Raw genomic sequence first — 22,597 nt, 5'->3', positions numbered from 1 at the left:
ACTTGAAGGAGTGGAAAGTTGTGTCACCCAGTTTTTTATGTAAAAGGAAAGGAAAAAGGAAAGCAATTCCACTTTTCTCTGTTATGATTTCTGCTGTTCAATCAGACTTGGCAGCTCACTGAAATGTTCAGAAGAGCAGAGTAAAAATGTGTTGGTGTAATGACTCTCACTCACTGGTACAGTCTAGCTTTCTACACTCCTTTCCAAACCCTAATGTTCCCATCAAAGAGGTTGATTGATCCATTAATCTACAGGTTATGACCACCACTTGTGAAAAAAAAAGACACAGAAAAAAACCAAAATCAACAAACAAACAAACAAACAAACAAACAAACAAACCCCAAACCAAACCAAACAAAAAAACCAACCAACCAACCAAAACCAAAGAACAACCCAAACAAACCAAACCAAAACAAACAAACAAACAAAAAACAACAAAAAACCCAACCAACCAAACAAACAAAAAAATAAAAACCCCTCAAGTGCAAACACTGGGAATACAAGTTTATTTTCAAACTCCTGAATGTTTTACAACACTGGAGAGCAAAAACAGTCACATCTAAAAAAATGCTCCTAGAAGTCTGCTTGTCCATCCCTTGAGGGTCTCATTCTCTTTCTGTGCAAAAGTTGGCATTTCTTTTTGACTTCCTTGCAAGGAGCAGTTATTCCTTAATGATTATCACATGGAGCCTTGGCCTTCCCAATGCCTCCACTTTGGCTTCAAAACTGCAGATACTGAAATAACATCAGAACACGAGAGTGGTTTGGGTTTTTTTTTTTTTGGTGAACTTTGAATCTTTTTTGCTACTAAAGAGACAGTATGAAAAGACAACATAAGAGAACATTTGTAGTCTTTGAGTTGCTGTTCAATAAGACTTTTGGCTTCTTATTTCCATATTTACTGAATCAAAACAAGGAGCAAAGCTTGAAGAAGCTGAACAGACTCCAGCTCCCATTGCATGAGGATTGAATTCCAGTTCCCAGAGCTGAAGGGTACTACTGATGTCCATTCCCTGGGCACTTAATTCCATCTATTTATCAGTAAAAGCATAGAAGTGAACCAGAATAGCTGGTTTTTAGGCTTGCTGTGATGCAGAGTGTATTGATGAGAGGGTTATTTTGTGTTTAGAAGGCCAAGCAGTGTTTAATCTTTCACTGCAATGCTCGTCCTGCAAAATGTGCCCCATGAACAGAACTGTGGAAGTGGAATTTCCTCCTATTTACTCAGCATGAACTGCAATCAGCATGTTTTTTGGGTTTTTTGGCTTATTTGTTGTTTGGTGGGGGGGAGTTTCCCTAATCAGGTTTTTATGTGTGTGATTACTCCAGCTCCTGAGGCATCTTCAGCACACAGAAGTGGTCATTTTTACTCCAGAACTGGATGGCACAGTCCATCTCGTCCTCCTCCACACTGGCACCAGTCCACATCTCTTACCGTGCCACCTCCGGCCGATTTCTGTTTGCACCTCAAAAACAAAGGAGAAAGCTATTTTGTGGTTAAATGCTGCTTGGGAGCAGACCAGTGGGAAAGAAGCAACACAGAAACAGTGGCTAGAGAAGAAGAGAGAAGTTTTTGGACATCTGAGTTCAAGTTAGTTCCCTTTCTAGCCGATGAAGTAGGGTCCTCCAGTTTATCCGGCCTGTCCCACCATGTCCATCTCCCTGCACTGATGAAAACTTCCAGTGTGGCTGGCTCAGAGTTTGCCTCCTGTGCTGACAAGGGTAAATGAACCCTACTCTACCTTTCAAGGACGTATTGTGTGTAGTGATGGGACAAGGGAAAATGGCTTTAAACTGAAAGAGAGTAGATTTTGCATGTTATGAAGAATTTGCTCAGAGGGTGGTGAGGCACTGCCACAGGTTGCCCAGAGGAACTGTGGATGCCCCATCCCTGGAAGTATTTAAAGCCAGGTTGGACAGGGTTTGGAGCAACCTGGGATAGTGGAAGGTGTCCCTGCCCATGGCAGGGGGTAGAACAAGATGAACTTCAAGGTCCCTTCCAACCTAAAGCATTCCATGATTCTGTGTGAGCTGATCCAGTTCTGTGTTCCTACTTCATGACCATGGGCACAAAATTCAAAGCTTGTTATTCCAGCTGTCACACAGTTAAATAAACAAAAAAAAAAAAAGGTCCCACTTCCATTTTTGACTTACCTGGTTTCCATTTCAAGCCTGTAGCCTCAGTCCACCTTCCTCCTCTGAACTGAAAGGTCTATCAGCACTAAGCCTGAGGTCTCTAACTCCAGCACTCTAAATCAGGTTCTCCACCACTAGAATATTTTCTCAGCAATTTTTTTTTAATCTTCTCCTTTTTTTTTCAAAGTATTCCATTGAAAATTTTTTCTACTAATGGTCTCACCACCATTGCCTACACAATTAAACATGTTTGCTCCACATCGCCTGCTCTTCCTCAGTTGCTAAGGGGTGTTGTCTTGTTTCCATCTGCTTCTAGAAAAGTATGATCTGCAGCAAGTTTCTTAACCAACATTCACCAATTTGTGGCTGAGAAATAATTCTGCTTTGCTATTTAAGATGATGAGGGGAAAGCCAGCAGCAAGCAGGAGAGACTTTTGCTTTCTGTTGTTGACAGCTCTATATACCATGTACTGGCATGTTCACAGAAACATAGAGTGGGTCCAGACCACCCACTAAAGCCTCCTGTCACATCTGATTCTTGTAAAAATGTGCCTTTCCAGATGTTTAATGGGAAGGAAATTTCTAAATTGAAGAGTTGTGTGTCTGGAATGTCAAGCTGAACGTCAAGCTGTGTCTATAGTTAGAAGGGATTAGGATTGTTAGTCAGTATAGCCAATAATCCATAGATACAGGCAGCATAGACAATAATTCACAGCCATAAACTCAAACAGAAGGCCAAGAGGTGTTAATATATTTGAAAAGATTCGATTTAATGTTTCAGAAATTTCTGATAAAATTCAGGAAAACTGGACCGTGGCACATGTAAATAATTAAATACTGTTTGAAAGCCTAACCAGCCCTAGACTTTAAACTTGGAAAATGAAGATTTGGTCACTACAGCCCAGGGAGTCTGGAGTGATTAGGGGCAGGATTCACCTCCTAAACACACCTTTGACACTCCAGTGGAAGTCCTTTATGAGGAGGGAGGGTGGGAATATATGAAACAGGACTGTCTCTTTTTAGGAGCTGCAGGCACAGTCCAGCAGAGTCTTAGTGCAGTCTGAAACTGAACCCCATCATACCCTAAAATAGCTTCCTCAGCTACCTTGGAGTCAGAAAAGAAAAGGAAATTCCAGGGTTTCAACACATTCTAAAATATGGAGGATAAACTTTTTTGTTTCTTATATAATTCATTTAAGATTCATTCTCATCCCAACATCTAGACCATAAAAATGGATCTGGATACTAAGATAAATGGAATTATTCCTGTCCCATCTACAGTAAAATTCTGAATTATGTATTCTAAACAGAAAAACAGTTTTAGCAACATGAAAATACTGAAAAGCTTCAGAAGCATAAGAAAAACCCTGAAAAATAGTATTTAATTATGGGGCAAACAACCTCAATTTTAATTCCAATTTAATCATAGACCTTTGGTGGATGGAGATCTTTCTGCATCACTGCAGTAGCTTGTGCTTTTAGGGGATTTCCAAGCCCTGCTGTAGGGCAAAAATGTGAAGAAAGGATAAAAAATACTTGAGGGGTAGAAAAGTAGTAAAAGTTGATTTCTCCACTAGATGGCTTCATTCCCATGAAGATAATTGAGCTGAAATCCATGGACCTTGATTCCCATGTTAACAGACAACGCTGAGAAAACTGCAAGATTTGATTATCTGCTTGTATGAAACTGATGTTTTTGTTGTGTATATTTGCCAGTGAAAGCAATATTGTAGAGGATATAATTCCCTTACCTCTTGGTTCAGGAAACAGTAGAGAACTGCAACAATAAAGCCCTGAGAAAGACCAGAAAAAAAAAAAAAGTTTTGGGTGTTAGCAAAGTTTGAAAAAGCCACTGTCATTACCTGGCTTCATGATGTGAATTAACGTGTATCAATAGAGGTGGGAGGATTACTATAAATTGAAAGATATTTTCTGTATCTCCAGTAAAGCTGAACAGGCAGATAAACACCTGGTAAGTGGCATTTAGTTAAAGTCAGTGAAACAATACGAATTCACAAGAACAGATGATGTGGCAATTGAAGTTCTCCCACGACATATTTACAAACGTATCATCCATTCTCCAGCCAAAACCACTCTGAATTAATTCTTTACACGTTATAAATCAATAAGGAAAGAAGGAGACCCATGGATGGAGCTCATCCAGCTTTTCAGTCAACTTCCGTGTCTTTGCAGTGTATCAGATGAGGTCTATTTTCTGCCTATTGAATCTGTTAAAATCTGAACTGAGATAAACTCAGGACAATCCCAGGAGGTCAAAGGACCTCCATGAGCAGATACCAGCCCAACCCCTCACCCTTTTATTAATTAACTTATTCATTAAATTGTTCATTAACTCAGTGAAGGTCCTCTCCCTGTAGAGAGGGTGGGGATTAAGATGGGCAGGGTCTGTTGGACAATGGATTCAATCCTCAGGAGGACCAAACCAGCCCAACTGCTGGATTTTTGGTGATTCTGACTGACAAATGATGCCACATTCCCTTGTGAGGTTTGCTGGGATTCCCACAGCTGCTTCTTGGAGACTCTGAGGTGCAGCACAGGGACAGGGAGGGAAGCAAAGGATAGTTGGGTGCTATCCTTTCTAGAGCTGCAGACAGAATCCAACAGAGTCTTAGTGCAGTCTGAAACTGAACCCCAGTCATACCCTAAAATAGCTTCCTCAGCTACCCTGAAGTCAGAAAAGAAGGGAAAATTACAGGGTTTCAACATATTTTAAAATATGGAGGACAAACTTTCATGTTCCCTATGTAATTCATTTAAGATTCATTCTTCTCACAACATCTAGTCCATATAAATGGATCTGGATACTAAAACAAATGGAGTTATTCCTGTCCCACCTAAGTAAAATTCTGAATTGTACATTCTAAACAGAAAAGCATGTTTATCAACACGCAGAAATACTGAAAAGCTCTTAACTCAGGTAGCCAAACTACCTGGGGGATATGTCAAAGCAGCCTCAGAAGCTGTCCTGGCTGGCACCAAACTCCTCGAGCTGTCCAAGCCCTGTGTGCCAATTCAGAGCAGTTGGGAGCATCCACCAAATATTTTGCAGGAGGGAAAGTGATGTGACAGGATGGAGCTCTGCATGTGCTGGCACATGCGTCAGGTACTATTCCATATTCATGTTTGATTATCAGTTTATCCTTGGCCAAAAAATCACCAAGGGGGCTGGACCTGCAGCTTCAGTTGCCTCTGGATAATTTAACATCAGCCCAAAAGAGCTTGTTAGTGAAGTCAGGGAAGGCATGTGGACTAGGACTCGTAGCTTGACTTTGACCCACCATCCAATTTACACACTTCTCTGAAAGTCTTGGCCTTGTATTTGCAAAGTCTGCAAATCTGCAGTCAAGCCTAAAGCCAGGTAGGATGGAGGAAATGTCTTCAGGGATTGTGACCCAGCAAAGAACCATGAACTGGGTGAGGAGACACTGGATTCAGGATCCAATGACCTTTTGTGCAATCCTAGTTGTCATCTGGACACAAGATTAAATCAGAAAAACTGCCAAGAAGGAACTGAAGCCTCTGTGGTCACTTTACCTGGAAAGATCCAATGCAGAGCTCCAAGTAAAGCCGGACCCCCAGGCTGGTGTATTCTGGGAGGAAGTTGAAGACAATATAATGGGTTCCAAATAATGGAATTAGGAGCAGAGTTGCCCTTGAGAGACGTCTGGCACAGCACATGAGAAGAAGAAAGGTAACATTATTTCCCTCAGTAAAGACTAATGCACGAAGTATGGCACAGTACTGAACAGAAGTGAAAAAACCCTTAATATATATATATATAAATTTATGTAATAGAAATTAATATGCAGACTCCCTTTACAGGTCTTCTCATATAGGAAAAAGCAGCTTAGAGGGTAATTTATCCTGCTCTAGATCAGACATCTAATGTAGATTCAATTAATGGTTTTCTTGTCTCACAATTGATTTTAATTGGAAGGCAGATATCTGAACTCTTCTGAATATATCATGTTGGCTCATATTAGGTGAATTGAGTCTTATCCTTTGGTCAGTTTCCTTGGGAATGGGATAAGGTTGGGAATTTCTAAAATTTAATGCCAGTTAAACCGAGCCTGTCTGTGACACTGAAAAAGTACTTCTCTATTTAGAAAATATTATATAAGTTTTATTATTGAAATAATTGATTTTTTAAAAATTATACCATACATTACCTGTACTGAGAAGAGTTATTGAAGTTGATTTGTCTAGGGTCTAGTTTTTTCAGCAAAATTCTGATGATGTTGACAAATAGGACAAAATTGACCTGTTCACAATATTTGGGAGAGGGGGGAAGAAGAAAAAGAAAATGAAAAGCTTAATTTCTCATGTAAAACTTCTCAGTGAAAATCTGGGGTGGTTTAAATTTCATTTATAATGTATTGTGTGCAGTTTCAACGGTGTCAGTGTAAGGTTATTAATGTTATTTCTATTGGCAGCATTCAGGTGTGTAAATAGATTACATTCCTGCTTAAAGAAATGGCTGAAGATGAAAACTTGAGAATTTGACTTTGCTAAGCAAAATATTTTCATCAATACCTTGAGTGACTCTCATAGTAGCTCATATCAGTTGGAATTTCTTTTGAGATCACTACTGCATTAAGTTTTTGCTGATCTCTTTAGACATTGTTGTTGGAACTTCTCTGGCTAAATATCTCTGCAGTGAGATACCTCCATCTGAGCTGATCACCCTGTTCTGCCTTTGCCAGCAGTGGAGAGCCAACAAAGCCTCAGGAGGTGTTGGGAACGACTCATCTCCTCCCAGAGAAGACATTTATTTTAAGTCAGATGCCAAAAGCACAGATTTCTCTCTGTTGACTCTGAAGGAGTCTCTGAGGAGCATTAGCTCAGCTCCAAAGCTCGCTAGGGTCAAGCCTAACTTGCAAATCAAATTTTCTATAACTGCAATTTGGCACAGATCTATCCAAAGTCTGCAAGGCTGCTCGGTTTTCCACAATCAAAAGATTCTCCCTTATGCATCTCTACGTGTCCATAGACATCAGCTCTTCTTTAGGTGAGGCTGAATGCTCCATTTTGCCTAAGAACATCCCCATTTTACCAGAAACTCCAATCTCATTTCACCCATCAGTGATGCCTCATGTACATTCCAGCAGAAAAATCATCACTGCAGTCCCTTGGCTTCTGATGTGGATGTCAGAAAGGGGGAAAAATAATGGAGGTAGAAAGAAATGCAATAATTTATTGAAATATGGTGAAGTATGACCACAATTCGACTCGAGATTCTTTATTCATGTTATTTATGCATATCTTTAAAGCCCTTTCCAAACCAAACCATTCTATGATTCTATGTGCCTCATTTGCATGCAGCTGTCCTCCAAATAAATTAAGCTTTTAATAGCTGGTCTTAAGGTCCAGTAGCTGCTTTCTCAAAAACACTTCTTGGGTTTAATGACACGTGGGGGTAATTTTATATGATAATTCATTTCAAGCCCATCAGTTTATCCAATAAATGTCAGGCTCAAGAGTTATTATCACTGTTATCAGCTGTGAGCAGAAACCTACTGACCTTGAAAGTTTGTGTTAAAATTTATGGCTGCTTCTGAGGTTTTATGCTGAAAAATTGTTTTCAAATATTATAAGGATGGTTCAGCTACTCACTCATGATTAATTTCAATTAAGTGACAATTCTATGAAGGTTTTAATTTGAAGGACGTTTGCTTTGTGAGGGTGTCAGTTCTCTGCCCCTTTATAGTTTGCATTGTATGTAGGCAAGTTTACAGTAGAAATTCTACCATTCCTCTTCTCACATCTCAGCAAACAGTAACAAGATTTTAATTTAAAAGCCTTTTTTTCTCCTAATTAATGTTGGCAAACTCAGAAGCACCTACCCCCACAGAAATTATAATAGGTCCTTTGATTAGCCACCAGTAAGGAGAGCCTTCATTAATATCCCAGCATCTGCAAAACACAGCAAGAGTTTAGAAAAAGACAGGCATGTAATCACTGCAATAAATTCAGAATATAAATCAAGAACACAGAATAATGTAGGAAACAAGGACTTACGCCGTGTCTTCGAAGTAGAATTTTGCCAAAATCCATATAAGAGTGAAAAGTGTAGGAAAACCTGTCAGAAATTTAAACAAAAATTGGGGTTTTCTGGTTTCATCAAATAATCCAAACCTTGTCCACTGAAACTCTGCTGTGATGATACAAATCATTCATTTTCAGAGCTGGAGTCACCTTTTGTGGTCTCCTCATGTAAGAGGAATTGTTTTAAACTCAAAGTATAAACCTAAAAGGAATTCTTCTGATTCCCAGGGTAGAATGAAGCAAGTTATGTCTCGTTTGTCTCTTGAAGGTAGAAAGGGACACAGAAGCTACTTTGCACATGATGTAGTTCTGTCCCAGAGGACTGAACTTGCAGCCTCTTGCTCAGATGAACCCAACTCACCTGTGTGCTCTCCCTGAAGGTGGCACTTGTATGCAGAGAGCACATTTAACCCCAGGTTTAAGTGACAAGGGTGCTTTTTGCAGGACAAAATATTTAGGAACTGCGTTTACCAAATCTTAAAATAATAATACTGTTAGCACTTTACAAACACAGAAGGTGATACACTCTATCTTGAGCCTTCTTAAAAAGGCTCCCTAAAACACCCAAAGTGATTCAGTTTGCCGAGTTGTCAGCCTATATTAACTTTTGGTGGTAATATCCATGCATTGTCTCCCTCAGCTGACCAAAAAATTCCTCTGGGTAAGTGTATTCACCTGCCATAAAGGAGTTCTCTGTTTTACACAGCAACTTGCTCTGGGCAGCCACTTAATCTGTGATTTCTGGGTCTCCATAAGAGTCTGAACACTCAGATTTATTCCAGACTCCACCAGAAAGGATGAGGGTGTTGCTGTTTCGTGCCTGCCCTGTTATTTAGTGGATAGGGCATTTTTATTCATAGAATTGCCAATGCATAAAATGGGCTGTAGCAACTTTAGGACAACAAAAATTCCTTCTATGACTCCAGATGGACCCATTCTCAGGCTGTGTAACTATACTCTGCATGAACAGGAGCAAGTCACATCTAACTTCGTTGTCTGTGATGGTTCCTTAGAGATGGCTGCGTTTTCAGTGGGGAGAAGAAGGCTGAGAATGGATCTCTCCCTGTGGGTTCCCAAATGTACTTAATTTTCCACTTAATTCACTGGCACTTTAATCCTGTTCTTTAAAAAAAAATTGGTTGTTCCTCACTAATATGCATGTAAAAATAAAATCAGAGCAATGCCTAAGTTAGGTAGTCAGGTAGATTAGATTCCACATCCAGTATTTTTAATGGGCTGGATCACAGAATCACAGAATCATGGAATGGCCTGGGTTGGAGGTGGCATTAAAGATCACCCAGTTTCAACCAGCAGGGACACCTTCCACTAGATCAGGTTGCTCAGAGTCCCATCCAACCTGGCCTTGAACATTTCCAGGGATAGGGAGTCCACAACCTCCCTGGGCAACCTGTGCCAGGGCCTCACCACCCTCACAGGGAAGAACATCTTCCTTGTCCCATCACCCCCTTCCCTTGTGCATATTCCCTCACCAGCCTAATTTTAAGCCCCCATTAGATACTGGAAGCTGCTCTAAACCCCCCCCCCCCCCCCCAAAGCCTTCTCTTCTCCAGGCTGAACTTGTTTAACATTTTGCCTTTCATTAATTTCCTGGAAAAGCCTTACTTACCCCAGCCAAAGAGGACAAGCCACCAAAAATATCTTCTTCCATGAGAAAGGGATGAGAGCAGCAGACAGTTTAGGTAAAGAGCCTCCACCAGCAGCCACATGAAGTTGGTCATCATGAAGTAGTGACAGAAAACCACAGAGATCTTGCATTCAGTCTAAGGGACAGGACAGTCATAGTTTAAGGTGGATACAAGTGTTTGATTTGCAGCTGTAGCAGACATCTGTAATTCTGGCTGAGTTCTACAAAGAACAAGATCTCACTACTGCATGATGTTTAAAATGAGATCTTCAAATGTAAAATGGCTTTTTTGAGTGATGAGACTTTAACCATCATAGTACTTTGGAATCTCTGCTGTATTTTGCTTTATATCTCTGTGTCAGAAATGCAGCTTGGGCTCCCAAGCAGGTGATTTTTTTTCACAAATGCCCTGCTTTCAGTGTATCCTTAGTGTCAAATGCTTCTTGGACAAAGGTCCAAGAACCCATTTTCCTCCTTATGCTCAGCTCTAAACTTCTGTGTGGCCATGAGCAATGCAGAGGAACCATCCCACACACCTGTATTTGAAAGCCATTGCCAGGTTGCCAAGATTTTTTGATTGCTTAGTACCTGGAGTGTTTTGTGGTTTACAGGCCAGAGTTTCCAGTCAGAACATGAAATCCAAGATTTCCAGAAGAATCAGCTTTAAAAGTGGTTCTATGAGGCACTCAGAAATCTTCAGGTTTAGGCTTCAGATTATAGAAAGGTAACAGTGAAATGATACTACTTTTTTGCTATGTCAAAGTCTAAATTTGATTTAGAGTACTACAAGACCACAAGTTGATGCTTTCAGAACATAAAAGGTTCACATTTATGGAGGCAAAACATACTGAATAAAAGAATTATCTAACTTTCATTATAGGTTAGAAGGAAAAAAATAAGTAGTAGTAAAAAAGATCCCTGAAAATGAAACCATATATAAGCGGTGTGTAAAAATATCGAGTACCACAGTATCCTACTTTTCATGTGCTTACTGTAGAGAAGCTGCAGTGATCAATGCCTTCCTCCTGGAAAAGGACAGCATCCTTAATGAAAATAGCAATAGCTTTCAAGATAAACGTGAAAAAGAGCTGCACATGGATATAATTCCTGGGACAGTGAAGCCTCCTGGAAGAAAAGAAGAGAGGTCTTTCTCAGCACAACTGGCTTGTGCTGGGGGTAATTAAAATAAGCAATAAACCTTTGTTTCATCTTGTTTTCACTTCCAAACATATATAGGAAGAACACTTGCATCTGCTGAGGTCTTTCAGGCAGGGATAGAAACCTTCCTCGTGTGAAGCAATTCACCCACAGTCTGCACCTCACTCTCTTTCCTTGTTAGATGGAGGCCTGGGGATGTTTCTGGCCTGCCAAATTTAAAGAACCCGGAATTCTTAAATTTATGTTTGTGCTCAGTACACCTGAGCCAGGCTTCTGGCTGGCATTATTTTGGGGCCAATCCCGCATTTGAGGAATGATCTTTACTGATACAATTCAGACAATGGCTAAACCACTCCCAAGACCAAGCAGGCAGGGATATCCTGGAATAAGCAGATACTTTCCCCAATGAACAGGGTAAGAGTTGTTTAGAAATATTTTCTCTATCCTGTGCCATGGGAGAGCTAAACTGCATTAAACCCCTGTGCAGACAACCCTACCCAAAATTAAAGGCTTTTTCCTTACTTTACCAGAGTTACTTTTATGAATTAAGTGAGAGCAGAGAAGGGCTTTAAAACAATTCAGCACATCTACTTTAAATTCAATTTGACATATCCACCTTAAATTCTCAGTTAATTAATTTTAAATTTTGACTGCTATTAAATACAGATTTTTGTGGGAGTTATACAGCTTCAACTTTATGTTTTCACTTGGACATGAAGATTTTAGTTAATAAGCAAAGAGTTCCATTAAAAGCTGAATTCCACCCAGCTCCAGTAACCTGAGGGTCACCTAATCTCAAAGTTCACCCAGAGTGGGCAGAATTTTATTGCTGACCTCAAATGTCAACCCCATTGTTAACTATAATTTTTTTCCTCCCTATTGCCGTGTCTCTTTATGTCCATTGTTTCTTCCTTTCCCCTCATTTGGGCTGCTTTGTTTTCCTGAGGTCAGAGTGGATGTCAATAAAGATATCTGTTGACTTCCAGACATGAACTTGGGAACCAACAGGGGTCAAGAAACTTTTCCCAGAGAACCCCCATTCCCACAGCAAAATAATAAAACTCCAGACTTTTTTGTCTTGCAGAAATACAAGAAATAAACAAAGATTAATAAAATTAATCCTACATGTCAGCAAACATTAAATATACATTAAATGATAAAATAAACGAGCAGTTTTATTCCAAATACTATAAATTATACCTGAAAATACCTAATTGATGGATAATTCAGTAAGAAAGAAATCTTAACCAAACATAGCCAAATTCTGACTAATTTTAAAATATGTCTTTAGTTATAAATTTTTTGATAGTAATATATACAATGTCATAGGAACATTGATTCACAATCAAGTTCCTTGTGCATGTTCTTCTTATTAATATAAAATTCCCTGAAGCCACACAAGGCAAACACACATAATTTATAAAGAAATATCCTTATTCCAGCAAAAGCAAGTAAATTTATCTCTTGGTTATCCAGGATCAAAGTGAGTTGCTGAGTTTTGCCAACATTCAGCCAGGGTTTATTTCCCAGCTCTAATTTTCTTTCTACCTGGCTCTCTCTGATCACTTCTCATTTCCAGCTTTAATTTAACATTATTAAACCAGTATGGCTGGAAATCTTTATTTTTATTCATCTGGATATCCATCTATGTTATTTTTAATGTCTAGTGTTGTCTTCTACAGTGTCAGATAAAGAATTCTGTTAAAAGAATCAAGGTCAGAGAACACCTTTACCTGAATGCAATAAGAACTGTCACAGCAATGATGAGTGAGGTGATGGACACGCTGTATCCTACAGTGTAGATGATCCTTATAGTAGAAAAGTAGGATTGCTATAAAGGAATAGAATTATTTGTCACAAAACTTGCAGCTAAGTGACAGCTTTTTTACAGATTCTGGCTGTTTTGCTTTGTTTGGTGCTTCCAATCATTTCATATCCCTGACTGCCTTTTCTTCCCCCTCTTAATCCCACAGCAAAAACCAATTTAAATCCCTCGTTATGTCTCTTTTGTAAAGTGCCATTCCATAGTTACGTGGATACAGCTCAATCTGACACCAAAACATGTATTGATCAGGGTGGTTTGAAGCTCATTCATAAAACCATAAACACCAAAGCCAACCTTTAATGAAAGCACTGTTAAAAATCAGATGCATTTTTATAAATACTGTATTTTATAGTGTAGTATATTTTATATGCATTTTTATAAATACTGTATTTTATATTTTTTAATGCTGCTGACAGCTGGCTACATGATGAATACAGAATTCCAGCAACCTTTCCCTACATTTCTCCACTTTCCCACTCTCTGCTTCCTTATTTACAATTTTACCATCTATTCTTCCTTTCTCTTTTTATTGTGTTCTGGTTACTTGGTTTTTTCTGCCTTTTTTTTTCTCTGTTTTTCTTGCTGCCAAACTCAACTGCTACTCAGCCAGAACATCAATCAAAACCCACTTCAATTTAAGTGACACCTCTATCAGACACAATCTCTGAGTTGACTTCCACTATCACACATGAAAGAAGAAAATAAAATTAATAAACTCTAGGCTGCAAATCTTTCCCTTCAATCCAACATGGGCCATCTCTTGGGTCCCATTTCAATGCTTTTATAACCTAAAATCTTCACAGCTGTGCAGAGCATTGGCACAGTTCACTGTGGGGAAGGGGATATACTTGTTTTGAGCCCTAAGTGCAACTGCAGGCATTACATATTGGGGTCTATTTAATTTATTTTAGGTGCTTAAAAATTAGCTGCCTAAATATGAGCAGCTGAGTCTGGAGTAAAATGAGGAATGTGAGAGCCTGGCCACAGGACTGAACTGTTTAAATATTGACACAATCCTGTTTCTTCTCATTCTCTTTCTTTTCTAGTTAACGAAGGGAAAGAAACACCCTCAGAAGACAATTCAACTTATGGGAAGATGAGAACTTATGGGTTTCTGACAGCAAGAAAAAGGATCTGTCACCAGTCCTGCCTTAGCAAGTGCAGGCCATAGAATCCCTGACTGGTTTGGGCTGGAAATGACCTTAAATAACATGTAATTCCAACCCCTGGTTTAGTGGAGTGAAACATTTGGTGCTGAGGACCCTGCATCCATGGGTGAATATTTTTCATCATCCGTAGGCTGAACATTTAATACTGGCCAGAACCCACCAGGTGCACCTTGAATTTTTCTTCCAGTTTAGTTTTATCCATGAGAAGATGGGTTTTTCCTTTCTGAGAACAGTAAATGCAGTAATTGGGGAGAGCCAAGACATACCCCTGAAAAGCTCCCACCTGATCCTACCAAAGCACTAATAGAGATCCACCTTGTAGTGATTAGACTTGATTTGAACCATAAATTTTTGAGACTGATGAAGTTGTATGATATGGAAACCAGGCATAGCGGCCTCTTTTTTTTGTCTAGTGGATGAACTGTGAATTGTATATGATTGTCCAAATTCCTGACTATGCACAATTCCAGCCAAAGCTCAGAGAAGTACCTCAGAGCTGGAAAGCTTGCCAGTAAGCCTGGATCCAGCACTCCATGAGGAACATCAAAGCTGTGCTAGACTGACCTTAACTGGCAACAAATCAGATGTGGAAAGCACGGAAAATAATCAAATCTTAACATTGATAAATCTACAACTGAGGAGTTTACCTTTAGGTAAAATAATAGAATAATCATAGAATGGGCTGAAAGGGACCTTAAAAATCATCTCAATCCAACCCACCTGTCACAGGGACACCTTCCACTAGCCCAGGTTGCTCCAAGCCCCATCCAACCTCGCCTTGGACACTTACAGGGATGGGGCAGCCAAAACTTCTCTGGGGAACCTGTTCCAGGGCCTCCCCACCCTCACAGGGAAGAATTTCTTCCTAATATCTAACATAAATCTACCCACACTGGAGATTGTTTTTGCCCCAGCAGTGTAAGGAAGCAATAAAAGAAGGGAAGAAAGAGAAGAGTTGCACTTCAGTGTAAGTGTTTATTATGCAAAGCAGCAGGTGCTGAGGCTTAGAGGCTGGAAAGGAAGTTTGAGCTAATCAGTTATAATAGTCAACACAAAAAGTAATGGGAAGACAAGTGAAATCTCCCCATGATGATACAAATTATGTTTTTATCCATATTAATTAGGAATCAAGCAGATAACCTCTAGATATCACCAACTGTCGAAACCTGGCTGAAGAATTATGTCAGATTCTGATCTGCATTACTGACATAAAAAAATGCTGAGACTTTTTTTTCCTTGATGAATTAGGTATTTTATGCAGGATGAGAAACCCAAACCCCTCTTGTCCTTAGATATTGCTGAATTTGGAACAGAGGCATTATAGCAGCGCATCACTGGTGCTGTGATATTACAAATTCATCTTGCTGACTGATATTGCTCAAATGTCTTAATCCATATTTTATGAACATTTTATGATACATCTCTAGTTGTTATATCTGTAGGCCAGTTCATGATTGTCTGGAATTTGCAGCTGGCTTTGTTTTTATTACACTCTCACACATGAATAATAAAACATTCCTGGTTATTTTACAAAATAAGTGGCTAGAGTCAAATCTGAATTACATTCCACACTTTCAGCTTCAGCTGAGCTTCCCTTTGCAGTGTTCTTGCAGGAATAGAAGGGAATCCTATAACATCAACACACCACTCACATATTTTTCTGTAATTAAACTTACTTCTTCAAGGGGAATCTCATCTTCTACTGGACAGGCGACGTGGTAGGGAGGGAACGGGTCAGACCAGCCTTTCCTTGTGCAGTTCCTTTTTACTATCCCAGCTGAAACAGAAGCACTTATTTTTTTCCAGTGGAAAGCCACATAATATGGAAAATAAAACCCAGGAGAAAACCTCTGGCTGGTACAAAGGTTATGCCAGGAGGAGAGGATCATGTTCATTGGCATCTCACAGAGCTGGTAGGACACTTTGTGTGTGTACGTTCAGGTCATCAGACACAAAACTTTGTGATTTTTCTATAGGCAAACAATGGAAAAAGAGGTGAGAGACAGGGGTAGGGGTGGGAAGGAGTAAGGAATTAATTAAATCAGGAAAAAAAAGTCCATTGGAGAGGATTGGGAAGCACTGCTCCATCAGACTTCTGCTTTGTGCAGCACTTACCCTTCTAATATACCCCTTCTCATTCCCACCTCCCTTGGGGTTTATATTTTCCTTGCAGACCAGAGGCTGGGATAAGCAGTTCCTTCTATGAGGATAGCACATTTCCATAAAAAGATTTATGACTCAGATGAAGGATAAATCCGAGAATCCCATGGCAGGAAATGAATCTGCACAGATGAAAGGGACTTTCCTTATCCCTCGTTTATAACAAGCATGTGTTGGGTGAGGCAGAGCTTGGGCTTTACAGCTTCTTTTTCTTGTGGAGCTGCCAAATCCAGGTCTTTCCTGGAAGATGGTTTCCTCCTTGTGGGCTCACAGTCTGTTTCTTGCCATATTCACCCACAGAGCAAGCAGACACAAAGGTATTAGTTTGCAGCTTTGCATTTGACCAAACACACGTGCTGCTTCGAGGACCAAATTCTGCTTTGTATCTCCAAACTTGCTCTTAAAGAACAATCACGTTACTCATTCCTCTGCCTTTCATTTCATCCCAAACCAATCAGAGCACAAATCTCCGAAAGCCCAGTGCTTAAGTCCTGACCTAGAGAACCTCATGTGAGCTTTGTCAAAAACTCACACAACAAGCTAATCCCAAAGCCCATGGAAACTCATGGAATCACTCGATTTATTTCAGTGGGTTTTGGATCAGGGCCCCATCACAGACTATGGATAGTACTTAAAATGTGAGCAGGACTTCTAAGGTCCCTCAGATCCTACTAAAATTTTTGCAGTGTTGATCTGATCCAGTTGGAGAGTAGGAACATGCAACTTTCTGTCTTCACCCCCACTTTTTAGAAACGCTCCTCCAGGCAACAGAAGAACAGGAGTACAACCCTGATAGTACATCACCTGGCTCCTTCATGAAGTGAAGGATGATGTTTGGGCATGGTAAGGCAAGAGTCTCTCCAGCATCTGCCTCTGGCCAGCACAGTAATTTGTCCCAAGTTCTCTTGCAACCTCAGGCAGAAAGTGAAATATATTTTTAAGTATAATTATATTTGAGCAAAATAAAACCCCAAACCTTTTTAAACTTTGCCACTCCACCGCTTACATATCTTGCAAAAAATAGTTTAGCCACAATTTTTCTTCTATAATGAGAAATAAACACCCCCAGAGGATTATTTAATCTGCTTTAGTTAGACCCACTGTGTTGACTGGGGTGGGTTTTTGAAATAATGTAATAAATGAAAAGGTATTATGGAAATGGGAGGGAGAGTAATTCTGGAAGAAAGACAAGATAACAGTACTTTTTGTTGGGTTATCCTATTTTTAAAGATCAAAACACCCTCACAAACATGCAAGTATTATGCCATGACAGCATCCAGTTGGATAAAGAATAGGACAAGGACAAAAGGATTCGCTCAGATAAATTGACTGTCCATATTCAAATGGGAAAGACTGTGGAAAAAAGAATTTAAAGGAAAGGGAACAGATGGAACAAGAGCTGACAAGACAACAGGTATGTGGGACAATAAGTAAAACCCTCAAACATGCACATTGGCAGCCTGGCTGTGTCCTCACTCTGCTGGTGGGTCACTTCTCCCTCCCTCCCCTCACACATGGACACCTGCTGATGTTGCATTTCCAGGCTCTTGTGGCTCCTCCAGACATTCAGCCTCATTTTTTTTCAGCTCTGTCATAAAATCACATTCTGGGTGGACATTTCCAGCAACCTGCAGGGAGTAGACGATTAGTAAGAAGGTGTTGGATCATCAGTCATTAAGTCTTACTTTGGCAGCTAACAAGGTTGTTTTAAGGACATAAAATGCTGTCTTAGGGTTTAGCATCCAGAGGGTACCACAATCTCTGCACAAATTGCAACACTTTGAGATCACAGAATCACAGAACAATTAAGGTTGGAAAATGCCTCCAAGATCAAGTCCAACCAGCCCTGTCAGATCCACCACTAAACCAAGTCCCTAAACACCACATCTACATGTGTATGACCCCAGCTGAGCTCTGCTAAAGGCAGTAGAGCTGTAATACTTTACATCAGAGCAAACCATCAGGCAGTAGAGATGTCAGAAGATGGTAGCCACAGGTCTGGAAAGTGTATAAGATTCCTCTGTCTATGTTCATAATCAAAGAACTCTTTGCTAGGGCCTGGCTTTGAGTGCAGGACTCATTTCTGCCCTAAATTTAGCTAGACCCTGCTAAATCTGACCCCAGAAAGACAGACTGCACTGCACTTGGTCAGGCTCCTTTTCATAACAGTGGAGGGCTCAGCACTGCAGGACGTGCTGCAGAGCCCACCTGTGCATAGAAAAGCCCCTGCCAACCTCCAAAGAAACACCACCTTGGAATCACACACAATCCCTGCAAAATTGTCTTCTGAAAGATTTTTTCACTCTAAAAGGAATTAATCTGTTCTCTCCCTTCTGCCATCTGCCTTTCTTTACAGAGGGTGGGAGGCAAAACTCCTTTCTTTGGAAAAAAAACAAACTCTGCACCAAAGCATTTGTTGGTTTGGCATGAAGGTGTTTTGATAGCAGGAACTGTTTAGTTGCTTTAGTCCTTGTTTAGACTTTAGCTTGTGTGGGCACCAGAGGAGAATGTGAAGGCCTCCAGAGAACCTTGGCCACCAAAGGACAAATTCTGCAGCAGCCTGTTACACACCACAGCTGCTGCGGTTGTACCCGCCGGGCAGAAATACACATTTAATTTTATGTATCACAAAGAAAGGAATATTTGTCTTATCCAACCGTTGTCCCCAGTCCCAGAAGACCAGTTGCCATAAGAGACACTCTGACTTAGCTCTGCTCCCAGGCCACTGGTGCTGGTGTGCTCTACATGAGTGAACACAGATATAAAAACACGCAGACGCATGAAGAAAATAAACTCAGGATGAGACTTGCATGGTGAGCAGGTGGCTGGCATATGGCTTAGTTTTCTTCCACCCAGGGAGGATTAATATTCAGGGAATTTTGAAAATAAATATCTGGCTTTCAATTCATTCAAAGGGCAGATTGTACCCGTTCCAATAAGCTGGTGTTTCTCCTCCATGTCAATGCCCACATCTCCTGTTGGTCTACAGAGCATTTGAACTGCTTATTGTCTGACAGCTTGAGGCTCTGAGGCTGCTGGAGAACACTGGATTAATTGCACAATATTTGTTTTTTCTGGGGTTTGGACCCTGGTACTTGAAAATTCCATTTATACCCTTCAAGATCATCTGCTTCCCATTTACTGCTCTTTTAGGAGGATGTGGTTTTCTTGCCAGATTTACAGACAGCAGTGCCACGGATCAGTTTAAGGCAACAATTTCAAAGTTCTTGAGGCTGAATGAAGTGTGATGCCCCAATGATGTCAGAGAGATCAGTCAAAAACAAGAAGCCTGGGGAGCCCCTCAAATCAACTAAGATATGTAATGGTAGGTAGAATGAGAGAAAATTGGCATCTGTCAGGAAAATCTTTGTTCACTTGATATCTCTCTTCATGCCAACATATATTCTATCCCCCCTTGTACTCACCCTGGACAATGAAGGTCATCTATGCTGGAAAGCTCCCTAACCACGGTGTGGGACAGCTATTGCACAAAGTAGCTTTATTAGTCAGTAGAAAAAACAGCCAAACCATTTGCTGACAATCAATTCTACCACATTCTCTTGGTTCGATGAACTGTGCCCAGAAAAACCTCACCAGGCAGGAAATGTACCCATTTGCACTGTCCTAAATTATTTCTCCTGGCAAAAAAACCCAAAAATATTATTAGATCTCGCCTGTCAAAACTCTCTTTGCTCCCTGAAATGTTCATGGCAAGAGCAAAGCTTGTTTGGCTTATTCACCAGTCCAGGAAACCTTTTTTTTTTCCATTTTTGATTTCTAAGTCTCCAGACTTGTGAGAACATATTACCACGTGTGTCTCAAATGAAAAGATGAGGCTGATCAAGCACCAGGGATTCACATTATTGCCTCTTCCTTCAAGAAGACCCAACCTTAAGAGATGCTGTGGCAGTTTATATGCAAGTCATCACTAAGCACTGCTTGAACAGACACTGAATGTAAGGTCTTCTCTGAGACCAACTCAGTTAAAATAAATTGAAAATATTCATTTGGCTTCTAAAGCCTTTAAAACCTCTCCAAAAGTTGAGTTCAGCTCTACCAGAAAAAGTTTATGATCACTTACACCAATAAAACCAGATGGCTGTTTTTCCACCATTATATACTGAAATAAGATTTGTTTACCCATCCTCTATTATAATAACATATGCAACACATGCTAGGAGATTTTTATTACACAATAACACATAAAATTGTTTCTGATCAGTGCATATTCATAAAATAACCAATATAACTTTATAGAAGGAAGTGTTATTTCTCTTGGGTAAATGGGACAGGCTCTTACAGAGACCTTCAGTCATATTTTAACTATTAGCGTGGTATTCTACTTACAAGCAATTATATTTTTCTACTCCCACTACAGGGAAGTGGAGTTTGTCACAGAGATGATACAGAGGAAGCTGTAGCTTCGCATCAATAAAAAAATCTTTTCAGTCATTTCAAGGTGTTTTATTTTTCTCAATCCACAAAAAGACTTATGTGCCCCCCCCTTCATGAAATGTTCCTTTGGAAATGAGATTCCCAGGAAAGAAAAAAAAAAGATATAGAGGAAGGATCACAAAAGGAAGATGCTGAAAATGTAATTACTCTCAAAACCAAAGAAAATATCCTTCCCCCACTTTACACAGACATTTCTTGATATCTGTGTGATCCTGAATGCTGGTTTACTAATCTTTGTCCAAATCAAAATATCAGCAAGACCTCTGAGCTTTTAAATCATTTAAATATTTCTAATTCTTCCATAAACATCCCTGCTGCTTCCATTTTTTACCTGAAGCATCTCAGCTGCTCACACATTAAATCATATTAATACTACCACCAAAGCAGCTGAAATTGTCACTAATAAGACAGTATAATCCGAAATTTAAAAAAACTATCAAAACTCAGCTACTCTAATGTAACAACCCTCCCCCAGTTTCTTCTTGTCACTGTCTTAAAGCCTACACACACATACACAAAAAAAGAAAAAAAAAGGAATTCTGCCAATTATGTTGTTTCTCTACAGTGAGTGTGGGATAAGAAAGCAGTGAAATGAATTGATATAAAGATCCTGCAATGTGTGTCCCTTCTGCTGCTGCTCACACTTTTCATAGCATCTTGCCTTGTTTAAGCGGAATCCAAAGCAAATAAAGAGAAAAGAGAAAGAAACTGTGTCTGCCCATCTGCTCCAAGGAGGAAATAAACAATTATTGAAACACAATGAAGTCAAAGTTTTGTTTGTTTGGTTTTTTTCCATGCAATTACTTACAAGCACTGCCAGACTCAGGGTGTGCAGAGCACAGTGGTATAAAGCACAAGAGTTCATGTTCCAAAGCAAGAGTCAGACTTCACTCCTTTAGCCTTTCTCAGCATCTCTCACCTGCTTTTCGACCTCTCATTCTCCTCCCAGTTGCACATTTGAAACATTTCTCTTTTTGCACAGAAGTGACGTAACAGGACAGTGGAGTGGGAAATAAATATTAACAATTCTCCAAGCTGTGTTTGAGCTTTCCAACTTTTTGACTTTGCTGCATTCTCAGTGATTGGACTGGACGAATTGAGTGATTGATACCAAGGTTATGGGAATCCTATACCTTCCTGGCAAGACCCCTGATTCTTTCTTTAAACCCAAAATCATTTTAGGAGCTGTAAATGTTGCTAATCCTGTATTGAAAAACATTACTGGCACAAGAGAAACCCTATCCTAACAGCTAATGTTGATGTCAATTTATTCTAATTCACATTTTTCAGTGCAGCTCCAGTGTATCTGTGTGTGGGTGTAGTGACCATGGTGCTGCACTTTAAAATACAGGATCAAAAGCCACTCACAGGCATGTAAACAAAAATTCTGCTGAGTGCCTGCTGGACATTGATTTGAAGGCAAAATTCACAAGGGATCCTTCCCACTTTGCTTGAGACTTCTGAAAGTTCAGTGTCTAAATCTCAACCCATCAACTCCTTTAGTCAAAGTATTGAAATATGTGCACTCAGCTCATTCATCTCATCCTAAGCATTAAATGAAAATCTATTTAAATCTATTTTACAACATTCTCTTGTCTAATCTAATGTCTAGAAGCCATAAATTTGGCTGTACTCCAGCCCTGCTGGGTGTGTATCAAAGTCTGTCCATCAATCCATACTCTCTTGAAGGACTTTAAATTCCATATCAACATTAAGCAAATGTTAACATTGCAAGATCAGAGACTCAAGATGTGAAATATCTGTAAAATATTGTTCTCTGCTCTTCTATTCTCATCTCCTGCCACTCCTCAAAAATCAATTCTTAACCCCAGTTCCCATTTTCCCAATGGTCCATCCTACAACCCCATTTTCCCTGCTCTTTGTCCATCTTCCCCACTCATCTTTCTGCACTTGTTTCAAATGACTTCTTACTGCTTATCTACATGAATTGGGAGTGGGAATTCTGAGACATGGAAAGAACCC

The 22,597-nt window shown here is 39.9% G+C and overlaps 1 protein-coding gene across 4 annotated transcripts; it reads right to left on the bottom strand.

Moving 5' to 3' along the window:
- Nucleotides 1-876: 876 nt before the first annotated feature.
- On the bottom strand, nt 877-21,552 carry GHRHR (growth hormone releasing hormone receptor). Of its 4 annotated transcripts, XM_064639353.1 has the most exons (14): nt 21,423-21,497; nt 19,585-19,797; nt 17,682-17,787; nt 16,964-17,071; nt 15,676-15,776; nt 12,739-12,836; nt 10,840-10,972; nt 9,830-9,983; nt 8,176-8,236; nt 8,001-8,070; nt 6,327-6,418; nt 5,692-5,821; nt 3,888-3,929; nt 877-1,466 (listed from the first exon to the last, which is right to left on the bottom strand). In XM_064639353.1, the coding sequence occupies exons 3-14, from the start codon at nt 17,752-17,754 to the stop codon at nt 1,344-1,346; spliced, it is 1,185 nt and encodes a 394-aa protein (XP_064495423.1). In that variant the 5' UTR covers nt 17,755-17,787; nt 19,585-19,797; nt 21,423-21,497; the 3' UTR covers nt 877-1,343. The 4 variants fall into 4 exon arrangements, with proteins under 4 accessions (XP_064495423.1, XP_064495430.1, XP_064495411.1 ...); XM_064639360.1 differs by lacking the exons at nt 19,585-19,797; nt 21,423-21,497 and adding an exon at nt 21,534-21,552; XM_064639341.1 differs by lacking the exon at nt 19,585-19,797 and having other exon boundaries at nt 21,423-21,527.
- Nucleotides 21,553-22,597: the final 1,045 nt, after the last annotated feature.

The sequence above is a fragment of the Pseudopipra pipra genome, chromosome 1, assembly GCF_036250125.1.
Source record: "Pseudopipra pipra isolate bDixPip1 chromosome 1, bDixPip1.hap1, whole genome shotgun sequence".
NCBI lineage: Eukaryota > Metazoa > Chordata > Aves > Passeriformes > Pipridae > Pseudopipra > Pseudopipra pipra.
The sequence above is the reverse complement of the archived record's forward strand: the minus strand, read 5'-3'. Positions and strand labels throughout refer to the sequence as shown.

Bases quoted from the DNA above. Each gene is read 5' to 3' on its own strand.
- GHRHR (XM_064639341.1), bottom strand. From the start codon at position 21,479: ATGAACTCTTGTGCTTTATACCACTGTGCTCTGCACACCCTGAGTCTG. The intron at 10,973-12,738 runs GTAAAGGTGTTC...CTTTTCTTCCAG, and splicing joins ACAGTTCTTATTGCATTCAG to GAGGCTTCACTGTCCCAGGA. The intron at 9,984-10,839 runs GTAAGCACATGA...CCTGTCCCTTAG, and splicing joins ATCACTGCAGCTTCTCTACA to ACTGAATGCAAGATCTCTGT.